This window comes from Octopus bimaculoides, chromosome 3 (assembly GCF_046866305.1).
Source record: "Octopus bimaculoides isolate indiv1 chromosome 3, ASM4686630v1, whole genome shotgun sequence".
NCBI classification, from domain to species: domain Eukaryota; kingdom Metazoa; phylum Mollusca; class Cephalopoda; order Octopoda; family Octopodidae; genus Octopus; species Octopus bimaculoides.
The window spans coordinates 45,230,028-45,245,721 of record NC_142930.1 but is presented as its reverse complement, the minus strand read 5'-3'; the positions used below and the strand labels follow the sequence as shown (position 1 = coordinate 45,245,721).

The following is a 15,694-nucleotide window of genomic DNA, read 5'->3' as shown; positions in this document are numbered from 1 at the left end:
AACAGGAAGAAAGAGTGAGAGAAAGTTGTAGTGAAAGAGTACAGCAGGGTTCGCCACCACCCCCTACAGGAGCCTTGTGGAGCTTTAGGTGTTTTTGCTCAATAAACACTCACAACGCCCAGTCTGGGAATCAAAACCGTGATCCTAAGACCGCGAGTCTGCTGCCCTAACCACTGGGCCATTGCATTTCACCCAGCATGCTAACGTTTCTGCCAGCTCACTGCCTTTATATATACAACTGCACTTTGAATGTGGCTCCCGAGAAAGAGTAAACGTAATTATCCGATCAACGATCACAACTAGTATATAATAAAGTGTATGGAGACTTGTACATCCACAAAATTTATTTCATAGTTATATACAGCATATCATAACAACCTATATGTTTCCACTGCAGCGACTACTCACTGTTGCAAATGCAGCTTTGCAATATTGTCGATGCAGTTTCATCAGGGGCCATCCATTTGGTCATTCTCGGAGTGAATATAATATGTTGTATATAACTATAAAATAAATTTTGTGGATGTACAAATCTCCATACCTTTTATTATTATTAATATTAATATATACTCCAGGCAACTGTTACAGTCCAGCACAGAGCACATGGAAGTACCTATCGGAAGAATTCAGGGATTAACTAACAACTAATTGTAGACACAGACATTGGATACTGAGTGTTGTGGTTAGCCATCAACTGGAACTCAACTGAGAGCTAATATGGTATCCACCTGGATAATATATCCCTCCAAACTCACTATATATATATATATATATATATAGTAAGAGTATAGGGATTTAAGAAATCCAGGTGAGTACCTCAGTCAGTACTCATGTGAAATCTTATCTAACAGAAAGGAAAAGAAAGGAAAGAAAATTAGAATTAGTAATCAGTTAATCTAAAAGATACTCTATGCAAACAGTAAATCCAGGTTAATGTACTGATTATAAGATTTATTATCTGCAAAGGATGCATCAATGTAGACAAACAAAAGGATTGTAAATGAGGGTATTACATTTATTAATCAATTACAATCATTTCAATAACTAGTGGAAATGTTAGATCGATCAATATGTTAAGTTACACAAATAAAAACAAAAAATTATGTAAGATCAAACAATATAAAATGAAGTTTCACATAAACAGCTGGTTAAATAAACATGAAAAAGACAGGAGCTTAGAAGATCATAGTACTGAATTAAATAACAAGTTGTCATACTAAAAGGAGGAATTATAAAGACAAGGTGTCATCTTAGTTCTTTCATTAGATCTACTGTAAACCAGCAGGGCGACTAATTGACACATTTAGAGAACCAAAAATTTATTGAATACATAGATACTAGAGGAGAGATAAGCAAAGAGATCAGATGGAAATTTTCAAAGAAACATTAGTTTACTACTATATTCTTGATAGTGCCATAGACAGAAGTAAAATACAAAGAGAAAATGAAGATATAGATAAGATTTGAAAAAATGAAGACAAGTAATTAGAATAAAGGTACAAAATATAGTAATAAAATTGCCACTAAAATTATGGCTTGATATTATTAGGTCAATTAGCGCTGAAATTAAATAAAAATTACTTAAAAAATAAGATTAGTTTTGTAGGAAAACATTTAAGCAGGATTAGAGAGCATTTAAAACAGAATCCTCTGTGATAAAGCTGGAGTAATGCAAAGAATGAGAAGGTGATCTATATCTATCTCTAAACTGTTTCACGGTCAGTTGGTCAGTGACTTAAGCCCCCCCAACCTGGCTTGCCAGGGAAGGAGGGTGTTGTGGACATTCTGCAGGACTAAAAACAAGACCTGTCAAAGGACAGATGTGTTTATTGTGAACTAATGACCATCCACACAAATAGTGTCTTGTTAAAACATTCTGCACATGGGCTTGCAAACTGTAAATTTAAAAAATAAGAGATTGGATTCTTGAAGTCTTGTAAACAACAATTCTAATGTAATATGAAGTAAAGGGCTAATTGCCCCTTTTGTTACTATATTTCTCTCAAAATACACTGTCTTTGTTTTAACTAATTTTGAAAATAATGGAGAATTTAATAAAATAATTTTGTTGTTATTAAAATGGTGTGTGAAACATAAATCAACATAAAATTATAATGGAAATTTTAAACCAGAAGTTTGTATCAAGCTTTTGATGAGAAGCAAGAGAGAGACATATGACAATGAAGACAACTGGAAGTTCTTATGGGACAATCTACTGAGGGCGACAGGCCAAGTCTGTGGCTGCAGCAAAGCCTCTGTCAGACCAAGGGTGACATGGTGATGGAACAGTGAGGTTGACAGGGCCATAAAATAGAGACGGGTCTGGAAAGAGTAGAAAAGTGGAGGTGAAAAAGAACCATATCAGATATCTAAAAGAGAAGCTAGCCATCAGGTATATCTAGGTAGGGCAGAAGCAGAAAGGAAGAGGTTTGCCAATGTCCTATGGAATGAAGATCAGAGACTTGAGGTGTTCCAGATTGCTAGATAGTGTGTTATAGAGAATTGACATGTTGCAGAAGAATGTGTACAGATGGATGACAATAGTGTGCTTGCACTTAGAGATTCTGAAAAGAAAGAGGTGTGGAAGAGTTTCTACGTAAGGGTATTAAATGTGGAGAATGAATGGGAGAAAGGGAATCTCCCTCATGTGAACCCAACAGAGGGACCAGCTAGCCTAGTTGACAACAGTATGAAAGATAAGGCAATTAAAAATATGAAGACAAGAAAAGCCCCTGGTCCATCAGGAATCGTTGCTGAGATGCTTCAAATATCTGGTAGAGTAGGATATGGGCCAGTTAATCAGGTTATTCAGGAAGGTATAATCCTCAGTGACTCAGTGACTGGTAGCATTATAGTCAACTGCTACAAGAGAGATGCTTCAGATAGAAGTAATTATAGAGGCATCAAATTGCAGGACCAGGTGATAAAAGTTAGAGAGAGTTAATTAGGAACAGAATTAGACTAGATTAATTAAAAACAGAATTAGACTAGATGAAAATTAATTAGGAACAGAATTAGACTAGATGAAATGCTGTTTGGCTTTGTCCCGGAGAGAAGCACTACCAATGCTATTTTCACAGTCAGGCAACTGCAAGAAAAATATCTAGCTAAGAATAAGCCATTTGTTGATCTGGAGAAAGCTTTTAACAGAGTACCCTGCTGTGTGATATGGTGGCCTCTGAGGAAGCTAGGAGTAGATGAATGGCTAGTGAAGCTGTACAGGTCATGTACAGAGGCTCTGTCAGTAAGGTGACAGCTTGACCTCAAGCTACATAACCTTAACATGGGAAAATAAACTTGTTCTACAACAAGAAAGCAAATAACATATAAAACAGTATTTACCTGAGCATCTTCACCAAAAAATCGGTATTTATAACCACATTCAATGAGCAAGATAGTACCAGGGTATTTTGCTTTCAAATCAACAACTTGTTGTTCTAAAGGTGTATATTTTATTGTTGGAAAAGATTTTAACTTGTCACTGCCATGAGATACTGTCTTGACTTTTGCTGAGCTCTCTTTACATTCTGCTTCAGGTGTTTTGTCATCTTCAGGATCCACATACATTTCAGCATCATTGTCTTTTGCTACATTGTCATTTTGTTCATCTAGATCAGGTAAGCCACTTGCAAATCTATTTTTAAGTTCTTCCAAGTCAATGTTTTTATCATGTGAAGTAGACAAGGAAAAAGCATTCAGTTTTGATTGCGTTTCTTCATGGAGGCCAAGGCGTATCTTTGAACTAAGAGATGATTTTAATTTCTTGCCAAAATCTGAAGATGTCCCAGTGGTATCTTCATTATGCGAGACTTTCCTTTTTTTCGCAGCTTCAAAATTACAGTTAGACTGAAAATTGTAAAATAATATAAATTATTAATGAAAATTAATTCAATAATTACAACAAAACAAATCATTAAAAATCTTAACCCTTTCGTTACCAAACGGCTCTGGCTCTGTAGTACAAATGTCTAGTTTTCATAAGTTTTGAATTAAAATCTTCCACCAAACTTTAGTCAAAATTTAGGTTCCTAACACTAGCTGAATGATAACTAAGTTATTTTGCTAAATTCTTTGTTATATTTAAAATAATTAAAAGAAACACAGAGCATCTCAAAATAAATACAGTAACGAAAGGGTTAAAGAAATTTCTTATTAACACTTTAGCATAGAGATTATTCTGTCAAATGTAATGATTATTTATTCACATTGTTTTGAATTATTAATGCAAGATTTTGTAACTTTGAGATTTTGATGATGTGATCGTTTATTCTTAGAATGACATTGTAAGGTAGGTGTGAAAAGCCAGATCTGGACAGTTTGAACATAAGACAAGTAGATCTGGTTAGTTTAAATGCTGAAGGGTTAAGAAAAACTTTTCTGACAGTTTCTAATTGTAGTGAGGTGCGAAATGATCTAGAAACAATTTTGGGCAGTTGTCTCATTGATCACCAATTAAAAACAGTGATTCAGACTGGTAACAAAAAGTCAAAATTTGTGATTGCAAAGGAAGATAAAGTGGGTTGTTATATTGGTTTCAAATTCTGGCACAAGGCCAGCAATTTCAGGGGATGAGGCTAAGTCAATTAAATCAACACCAGTGCTCAACAGGTACTTACTTTAACAACCCTGAAAGGATGGAAGGCAAAGTTGGTCCTGGAAGTGTTTGAACCCAGAACATAAAGACAGATGAAATGCTGCTAAGCATTTTGCTTGGCGTGCTAATGATTCTGCCAGCTTGCTGCCTTAAATAGTGGTTTGTTACATTAACTCAAGTACATGACTACTGTTTAGTTTATTGAAGCCTGAAAGGTGAAAAGCAAAGTTGATTTTGCTAAGGTTTAAACTTGGAACATGAATACCTGTGAATATTAAGGTACTTGTTTCTTACATAATAGTGGGGATGGGTAGTAATTTAGATTGGCCACAGCACTTAATGGTACTTTATTTCATTGACCTTCAAAGGATTAAAAAAACAAAACAAGGTTGGTCTCAATGGAATTTGAACATCAAGTGTAAAAACCCAGAATATAAAATTGCTTCTGATTTGGGTACAAGCCCAGTAATTTTAACCCTTTCGTTACCAACCTGGCTGAAACCGGCTCTGGCTTTGAGTACAAATGTCCTGTTTTCATAAATTTTGAATTAAAATCTTCCACTAAATCTTAGTCACAATTTATGTTCCTAACACTAGCTGAATGATAACTAAGTTATTTTACTAAATTCTTTGTTATATTTAAAGTAATTGAAAGAAACACAGAGCATCTCAAAACAAATACAGTAACGAAAGGGTTAAAGGGATGAGGTTAGCTGATTAAATTGACCCATGACTTGACTAGTACTTTCATATCCACCTCAGAGGAATGAAAGAAAAAGTTAACCTCAGCAAGATTTGAATGCAGAATATAAAGAACCAGAACAATGACTTCAAGGCATTTTGCCTGATGCTTTAACTATTCTACTGGCTCACTACCCTCACAGCCAGAATAAAGAATGCAACGTATTCAGTCCAATACTCAAATAATTCTGTTAATGCCAATGAGAGAGCACCTATCCAGTTGCTAAACCTGTTAGAAATAGCAGCTAAACAGTCTTCATATTGCACCCTACAAAAAAGATACTAGTTAAAACACTCATAGATAACAGAGCTAAAAGCAATGATGGAATGGTCAGAAACAACTTCTGACCAAGGATCTACTCAATTAGGGGCTGATTTGGGGCTAAACAACAACAAAAACGTACATATGCAATTCTTCTCACTCTCTCTTTCTCTCACTCCCCCTCTCCCCCACACATACACACAGGAACAGACACCTGCTTTCCGGAGAGAATTCATGTAATTTTTGAATCTTTTTTTGCAATGTATGCACACATGCTGTAATATACATATTTTCATTGCTTTACAAATAGAAAATTTGATGGGTCATATTTCATCCCAGATGTGAGCTGTATATCTTTCATGCTATGTTACTGATTGTGTAAATCTATTCTGGAGTCATTGCATCCCAGGTTTACATGACAGTGAATAAACCAGTTGTGATAAATCATAGTCATCATGACCATCATTTAATGTGTGCCTCCCATGCCAGCATAGGTAGAATATCATCATCATCATCGTCGTCGTTTAACGTCCGCTTTCCATGCTAGCATGGGTTGGACGATTTGACTGAGGACTGGTGAAATCAGATGGCTATACCAGGCTCCAATCTGATTTGGCAGAGTTTCTACAGCTGGATGCCCTTCCTAACGCCAACCACTCAGAGAGTGTAGTGGGTGCTTTTTACGTGCCACCGGCATGAAGGCCAGTCAGGCGGTACTGGCAACGGCCACGCTCAAAATGGTGTATTTTATGTGCCACCCGCACAAGAACCAGTCCAGGGGCACTGGCAATGATCTCGCTCGAAAGTCCTTACACATGCCACGGGCACAATATTTCATAATTCACTTTACTTTGACATTTCATATGTTCCACTGTTCTCTGACATTGATCTATCAAAGAAAAAATTTTGATTTATTTTAGCAATGCCAAAAATAGCATCTACATTTATGAAAGAACTCAAGAAGGGTTATACCTCTCTTAAAAAAAAAATTGTTTGTGTTTGTGTGGGTAAGGTAAAGCTTGATCACAATTTTGCAGAGTTTTGCTTAGGGAAAAGGCCAGATATTAAAGACTGTTTACAATTTAAAAAGCATAAAGTAAATAGTGTTTTTATCTTTTACTTGTTTCAGTCATTGAACTGCAGCCATGCTGGAGCACCACCTCCAAGGTTTTAGTTGAACAAATCGACACCAATACTTCTTTTTAAGCCTGTTACTTATTCTATTGTTTTTTTTTTCTCAACTGTTGAGTAACAGGGATGTAAACAAACCAATACTGGTTATCCAGCAGTAGTTGGGGATAAAGAGGGGACAAACACAAAGACATCCGGGGACACACACACACACATACACATAATAGGCCTCTTTCAGTATCTCTCTATCAAACCTACTCACAAGGCTTTGGTTAGCCCAGGACTATAGTACAAGACACTTGCCCAAGGTGCCATGTAATGGAACTGAACCCAGAACCATGCAGTTCAGAAGCAAATTTCTTAGCACACAACTTAAATCAATCAGTGTTCTGTTCAATATAATTTTACTTTTGTTCAACTGAAAAACTATCATCTGGCATTCAACAGACATCACTATCTTTTATACAATATTTTTTACTTTTGAGCAACAACAGAAAACATGGGAGCTACTTATGTTATTAAAACTTAATAGATTTAATTTTCTAATAAAGTTAATGTTCACATCAAAACCTAAATAGAAATAATAGTGGTGAAGAAAAAACATTAGCTTAGTAACTAATATTATTCTAATTATATAGCAAGTATGGGAGACAACTCCATACACTTTCAGCTTATTAGACCTCCTCATTAAATCATAAACTTCATTGTATTTGTGGAGGTAGTGATGAAGGAACCACTATGTATGTGTTCAATATTTTACAGGAGTAGGAGTAAAATATTAGCATTATTCATTAATTTATTAAGATATTATTTAACAAACTAAACTGTTGAAAAAGATAAATTGAAATAAAGGCTCTTATCCCCCACCAAACAAGATGCAGAAAATGCTAATAGAGAAGACAAACAGCAAAATGTAAATCAGTTGGAGGAAATGGCTTCAAAAAATAAAGAAAAACTTTTAATGTCTTGTAGATATCTATAACCAATTGTAACTGAGGTGTCAAAAAGCTGCACATAAAAATGCAACTAAAACAATATTGCACATAATAAAAAAGAAATTGTAGAAAGTGTGAAATCATTTAAAATTTTCTAGTTTTATTCATGTTAAAATTGCAGAAAGGCAACTACTTATAGTGCATAGATCAGTGATTGATCTATAACAGAATGAGAATTCCTGGTTCTAAACTGAGATTAATAACTTGATTATCCTCAGAGCTGTGTGTTTACATTTAACTACTATTTAACATCTAGTGACGGGTTATATCTTGCTGTTTATTTCATCATTACTACAATAGAATCAGTTTTGAATGGTAATGGATAACATGAAATATTACATTACTGATGTATCCAGTTTCTCCAATAACCAAATTTAATTGAAAGAGTCCTAAATCTGAGACACAGCCTTTCTTGGCAGCTGGAACATTACATTGATATTGTAGCCTGGCATGAAATTTTATTTTATATAAACTGGACAAATATTATGTCCAGTGCATTAGTTTATACTAAATTTCATTGCTTAATCAATATTCCAGCAAATCTATTAAGTTGTCAGCAGGAATAAAAATGACCATCTTATTTGAAATTCTGCAGACTTTGCTTTTACGAAGAATTAAAAATAAAGCAGTTCGCAGGATTTTTGTAGAGGAGGGTTAATGGTTTAACCTGGTGGAAGAGGCTGGGCTCATAATATTTTGTAGGCTCTTTGAGAAAAAAATTAAAATGGAGAATGTTCCTTTTTAACAGATACAAGTCAACAGCTCCAGGAAAAACATGAATAGAGAAGGAATTCCAGTGGGCCTTTTTTTAAAGAGGAAAGCACTGAGCTGGAGTTGACACTATGAGTAACAGGATTGCTTGACTAGAAGTGGTATGAGATCAGCCAGTTGAGGAGTGGAAGCTATTATAGTAGTATAAGATAAGAACAGAGAGTAGACAGCATATCTATGAGGCAGAGGTTGGATTGTATTGGTGATTGACTTTATGTTGATCACTTAGATGGTCCTTCTTTGTATGTGGTACAGGATGTCTGTATAATGACAAAACTATCTGAGATGTGGGAACAACATTTCACAGTAGACTGTACTTAAGCATTATTAAGGATTAGCAGTTGTTGGGAGGCTGAAATATTCTCTGTCTCTAAAGAGGAAGGCCAATCTGTGTGATGCAGTTTAAAGATGGTAGAGATTTATTTCCCATTTGTTTCTGCTATTAGAAAATCAGAAGGGGAAGAACAGTATCAACGACTCTTGCTGCACATTGCAGATTGATGTGGTTGGTGTTTTATTTGAATTACTCTGGTTCAGTGTCTGAATGTAGATGGAGAGAATTCTAGAGAATGGCAGCTCTGACAAGGAATGATTGGCTAAAATATTTAGTCCAAGATCAAGGTGGATGACAAAAATAGATCCAAGGGTGAGGAAATGGTCTTACTTTCTTGAATTTTCCAGATGTGTTCCAGAGCTGTTTAATAGTATTCAATGTAGACTCTCTCTTCTTGGTTTGATGAAAGAGGTTTGACCTACTTTGAATGTAGAGGTAAACTAAAATGTAAGTTATTTAGTCTGGATTTTTTCAAGTCAATTTCTCACCCTTCATTTTACATAATATTAGATAAAGTAAATGGTTATAATGCATTGGTGAGTGAAGAGTTGATAGCCAATAGGATGGCTGGTTTTTGGACCACTTTAGAAGATATCTAATATATAAGATGATGGAAGTATGTCAAGCAATCATGTAGGGAATCACCTCATTTAGATTCCATATATAGGCATAACCTACCATGACCAACATCCCTCACATAAGTTAACTTCTCTAAGAGGTAGGCTTATGAATGGGATGATGATTATGATAGGTTATCCTTGATTGAACAGACCTACAATCAAAGATGTTCTAGCCATGATTATCCTGTTTTTCTAGGACATATTTAAGACTATATCATCTAATGTCGTTTACTCTCAGAGGCTGGCTTATGTAAGGGATGTTGGTTATGATAGGTGTTATCCTTGATTGAGCAGACCTACAATCAAAGACATTCTAGCTATAAACATCCTGTTTTTTTAGGACGTATCTAAGACTTTATTACCTAATGTCTTTTACTTTGTTGGATGATGAAATGTCGAGGGAGATTTGGTTGCTACTTTTAACAGAGTGATTGATCATATAGAGGCTCTCTCATTAACTCCAATGTTTGTGTGTACTACAGGGGTACCAACAATGGAGAATATGTGAAGAACTGTCTTGTTATTATCAGATGTAAGGTAGTGGATTAGCAGAGGTACCAAAGTACCTCGAGCAGAGTTTAACTTTGTTGCAAGCATTTGAGCCAGGCCAGATTTCTGGTTTGAGGATAATCTCTTCCCTTCCTTCCATCAGTTTCACAGGACTGAGAAAAGAAATGGTCAATGGAGCTGCCTTATTCTCCCTGATTAGAGAGTAAAAAAGAATTCTGTTTCGGTCAACTTTACCTTCATCTTTCTAGTATTGATAAGATAAGTCACCCGTCAATTACTAAGGTCAATTTGAATCAACAAGCATCACTCTATCTCTCTAAATTTGTGGCTTTAAGCTGGTGTTAGAAATCCTTATTAACTAGTTATTGTATTAATACCTCCTTCTATTTCTCTTCTTCCACATCCATCTCCCTTTGTTGTCAGCAGTGGCAGCAATGAAAAGGGGATGGGAGAATGAGGAAGAGAGGGAAAGTATTTTTAAAGACATAATTACTACAAGTGCTAATTACTAACGATAACTGTTGTCATCATTGACATTATCAACATTAATCCTATTAACATTTCTCTATGTTGACATGGGTTGGCTGAGAGAATATATTTGGTAAAATATATTTTGTAAAATACTATGGAATGTTATGAAAATATTACTAATCCCCCACATACAAATACATACACTGGCTCCCAAAGATAAATTTGAGCAACAAATTTTCCTGTAGCAAAAACAGATTCTAATTTAGATGCTACTGGCAATAATTTGTGATATCTGATATACCTACTTAGGTAACATGCCTAGGTAATAGCAGAGGTGATATGGATTAATTTATTTAGAATAATCTAGTGATATCCTGGCAACCAATCTCACTGAATAATCCTGAAAGAAGCTTGGAACATCTGTAACAATATTTTCACAAATTGGCTTTTACTATTTATTTTTATATATTTAGTTTATTCCTTTCACTGTAATCTGTAAGTGATCAGAAAAAGCTGCATGACTAATGAATATTCAAAAGAACTATTATCTAATGTTAAATTACCTTCTGGAGAAAGGAGAGAGGCTGTATAGAAAAAAACTGTGCTCTACTTTTTACAAATGCATAAAACAAACCAGACATGTGATTATATGCTTCATTCTAGAAGGTGAGTAACAGATGCAAGTTTTAATTTATTGATTTTTAAAAAATAATCAAGTAAAATAGAACAACTAAATCAAGTGTTCGTTTGGTAATCAATAAAACAAATCTGAATTTTGTTAAAGCAAAAAAGTAAAAAGAAGAAAATAAAGTCAATAAGTTTGGTTAATTTCAAACAGAATTCAAAAATATGAAGTTCAATGACTATAATATATATATATATATATATATATCTCATTTCAGTCAATAGACTGTGGCCATGCTGGGGCAGCACCTTGAAGAACTATACACGAATTGTCTTCATGAAATGGGACTTGCGTACAGTTCTACCGATTACATTGGGGTTATTTTTCAAAATGCCTCAGCTCTGGCACGCCAAATTCTGGAAACAATTCTGCAGAGAATTATATATTATATTATTTTTTTCTAGATTTAAATTTTGAATCAATATAATTGGAATTTTCTACATCGTTATTATTAGATGGTCACCCCAACTTTTCTAAAATTCTCCACAGTGCATTTCTATTCACCATACAAACAGTTTTTGCTAAATCAACAAAGGCCTATTTGAACTTAAAGAGTGCTTTGTTGGAACTGATTCCAATGGAGAATGGCATTAAATAGTGTAACACATAACTATTCTCCAAATATAGTTGTAATTGTTCATTTAAGCATGAATATATATAAAACCATCTATGTACTATCCTAAATATAAATACATAGTAGGAAGGCAAATTTACAGCAATATTCATCCAGAGATAACACCAGTGTCTAAAAACAATGTATATTGAAGGCCATTTCAGCAGCAGCCAGTTAGAATGGCAGATACATTTCGGCCTCATTGGTCCTTGTAAATGCTGTGTGCTCAGCCAAATGCATTCCTGTTTTTATATTCAGTTATAATAAAGTGTTACTCAATGCTTTTGTAGAGTACAAATCTATCATTCCTTAAGAATAGTATTGATAATGACTTTGAAATTTCATCCAGCTAAGCCATTATCGGACTGTCTGATGTTGTCTTAGTTGGCCAAAACTTCAAAGTCACTGTCAATACTATTCTAATTAAAGAGTAATATATACATATACGTACATACATATACATACAAGCATGCATATATCTATATATATATATATGCATGCATATACATACATACGTGCATATACATACATACATGCATGCATACACATACATGCATGCATATACATATATGCATGCATATACATATATGCATGCATATATATACATCCATACATACACATATTTGTTGTGTTGTTGTTGGCACTCCGTCGCTTACGACGTTGAGGGTTCCAGTTGATCCGATCAGCGGAACAGCCTGCTTGTGGAATTAACGTGCAAGTGGTTGAGCACTCCACAGACACGTGTACCCATAACGTAGTACAGCGGGGTTCGCCACCATCCCCTGCTGGAGCCTCGTGGAGCTTTTAGGTGTTTTTGCTCAATAAACACTCACAACGCCCGGTCTGGGAATCAAAACCGCGATCCTATGACCACAAGTCCGCTGCCCTAACCCCTGGGCCATTGTGCCTCCACACATGCATACACATATATGCATGCACATACATGCATACACATACATATACATACATGCATATATATACATACATACACATACATACATATACATGCATATAAATACATGTTGGGCTTTCAGCCTCCATATACCAAATCCACACACACGGCTTGGTCAGCTCAGGGCTATTGTTGAAGACTCTTGCACAAGGTACACACAGTGATAATGAGTCCAAAATCACACAGCCATGACTGCATCTGTATATATTTATATGAGGTGTGTATGGACAAAAGACTGAGACATCTGGTACTTTGCTATGCTCAAGAAGGCCCGTTCATCACAGTAGAATTGATACGAGTGCTGGTATCACATAAAAAACACTGGTGCTGGTGTCACATAAAAGGTAACCAGTACATTCTGTGAAGTGGTTAGCATTAGGAAGGGCATACAACAGTAGAAACTATGCCAGAACTGACAATGGAGCCTGGTGCAACCCCTGGACTTACCAGATCCAGTTAAACCATGGAAAATGGACGTTAAATGATGATGATGATGTGTGTGTGTGTGTGTACACACACACACACACGTGAATATACAGATATACATAGATATGTTACAGCTTCTTAATGACTATCCTTATGTCAGGGAGAATTTTTCCAAGATCTTCTGTAACACTGCATATGGCCAGTCAGTATGGCCCTTTATCATCCCCTCCCTAAGATGTAACATCTTCAGGTCAGCATTTATCAATTTTTCCTATGTCTTTCTTGATCACCCTCTTCAACAGGTTTCACTAACTTGGAGCACACAGCACTTCTTTATTCACCAATCATTTGCTGTACCTCTCACATGATCATACCAGGACAGTCCTTTTCTCTTGCATGCTATACTTGATTCCTCTTATGCCTGGTCTTTTCTCTCAGTTCATATGTACTCAGCACACTAACATTACTCATCCATTGAAGCATGCTTCATTTGTTTCTTGCCTTTTAAAATCTTCTACATTCAAGGTTCAGGTTTCACAACTATGCAGCATCATAGTTCAAATACAAGATTCATACATTCTGCCTTTGCTTGTGCAATAAGTGGCTGCATTAGGCTTTCAAAAGTGGGGCCTGTCATCCATGCAAGATTGCATATTGGGGGATCAGCATGTATTGCTTATATGCATAGTGCCAATGGAGCACTGTCCAAACATAGGCTTATCTACTGCTTGAGTGAAAATCCATTTTGGACGAACACACAGAGGCAGAGCTGACGGTGGTGTGATTCTTGGCCAAATTATGTGATACATTTGTCAGAATATTTAAAACAAAATTGAGATTAAGCAGCCATATTGGGGCCCATGGTAAAAATGCTATACAAAAATAGCAAATTTAACTATTTCTCAGTAGACTGAAAAATTGAAGAATAGCCTTAACCGATTGTCAAACCTTATTGTGTTTTTATCAGAGGTTCCTACATCATTTGACCAATTCCAACAAAGAAGAAGCCATTTTGTTCATATTCAAGAAATCCAGTAGATGTAGAGAACCAGACGACTAATTTGCATATCATTAGTGTTTAAAACTTAATTTAATATCAGCAGCCTGTCGACGGGGATATGTGTGTGCGTGCGTGTATGTATGTACGTACATATTAATATATCATGTCTGTGTGTAATTTATAATATTTACACAGCGAGCCTCTTCTAGCAAAATACGATTTGAAAATTTTGTGCTAATGCTTTAATGAAAATGGTCTGGCAAACATAGACTTGTTTATTATGGTGGAGTTGAATAATGAGAACGAGGAGAAATAGGAATAATACCAACTTCTGGCCAGTTCTAATGCAGAACAAAACAAACTGAAGAACAAAATTCAGCAACAGTAACTGTCTAGGCGAAGATAAGAAAATCATTATCTTCATTAGAAACTATAAATATAATGGCCTTGAGAATAAGCAGCAGTAAAGTCTACTTGATCCTACTTAGCAACACGTAAAGCTTAGAGTCGTCCTAGCAAGGTATGATGCTGAACGTATCATATAACAAAGTATAGAGTTACTTCCCTTGTCATTCATAATCTCGGTCTCACACCTAACTACCACCACGTTGTGCAGAGTATTCATACAAATAACATTACTAGTTATCTAATCTTATACAAAACAGGGAAATCTTTTTTTTTTATACTTGTCAGACTTTATATACTAAGCTAAAGAACATTATCATATCTGATCAAAGCTTACGTAGTCATATGTAACAACATTCAAACACATTAGAAAGAAATACTAAAATACGCTGTTTAAAACAAAGTTACAAAAAATTACTAGCAAAAACACTTTTACTGCTGAACGTGTAAGATAAAAGAATGTATTTAAGAAAATGACTAGTCACGATTTAATAATACCACATTGTGCACACGTTTATACCCTCTTCCACTCTCAGCTATATATAAACTCACCTTTGACTGAGAAGATACATTCTTGGAATCTCTCGTTTTGCAGTCAGCATCTTGGTTTTCTCTATTTTTCGTTGCATGTTTTGCATCGAAAAACCTGGAGATTGTTATCTGCTTTCCATTTGTCCCTTTCTGCTTAGATTTCAACTTTTTACTTAATGCCGGTTGTGGCATTGTTTATCACCTTGTAATAATACGCCGATGTTATCTTTCTAACTCCTATTCAGAAGTTACATGGTTAGCGCCATTTCTCATGGTAAGTATGCCGGGAAAATCAACTTCCGTTTAATAAAGAGTAGCTTTATTCTGCACCCCTTAAACTCGATAAATCATTGACTAATATAAACAGATTCAGAGTCAAATATAATTTGTAAATGAATATTTATTTACGAAACTTAACATTTGGAATTATTGTGGTAGAGCTAGAATCAAGTTCCCGGTGAGTTGAGTTAGCAGCCGATTTCAATTCCTGGACGAAGCTCTATTCATTTTATTTTCCTTTTTAATTCAGCTTTTTTTCTTTTTCTTTTTTTTTTTTTTTTTGGCGAGAAGACATCCCGCAGATTGAATTTAATAATTACTTATATAACACGTATGTATTTAATACATATACAATACAAAACCCACATTAAAAT

General features: G+C 35.2%; 1 protein-coding gene across 1 annotated transcript in view; it reads right to left on the bottom strand.

Moving 5' to 3' along the window:
• LOC106881712 (DNA mismatch repair protein Msh3) overlaps nt 1–15,323 on the bottom strand; it is a 50,697-nt gene extending 35,374 nt beyond the window's left edge. Inside the window, exons 1-2 of the mRNA XM_014932188.3 lie at nt 15,063–15,323; nt 3,343–3,846 (exon numbers count right to left, since the gene is read on the bottom strand). Of these exons, the coding sequence (XP_014787674.2) occupies nt 3,343–3,846; nt 15,063–15,233 (675 nt within the window). The 5' untranslated portion in view covers nt 15,234–15,323. The remainder of the gene's footprint in view (nt 1–3,342; nt 3,847–15,062) is intronic.
• Nucleotides 15,324–15,694: the final 371 nt, after the last annotated feature.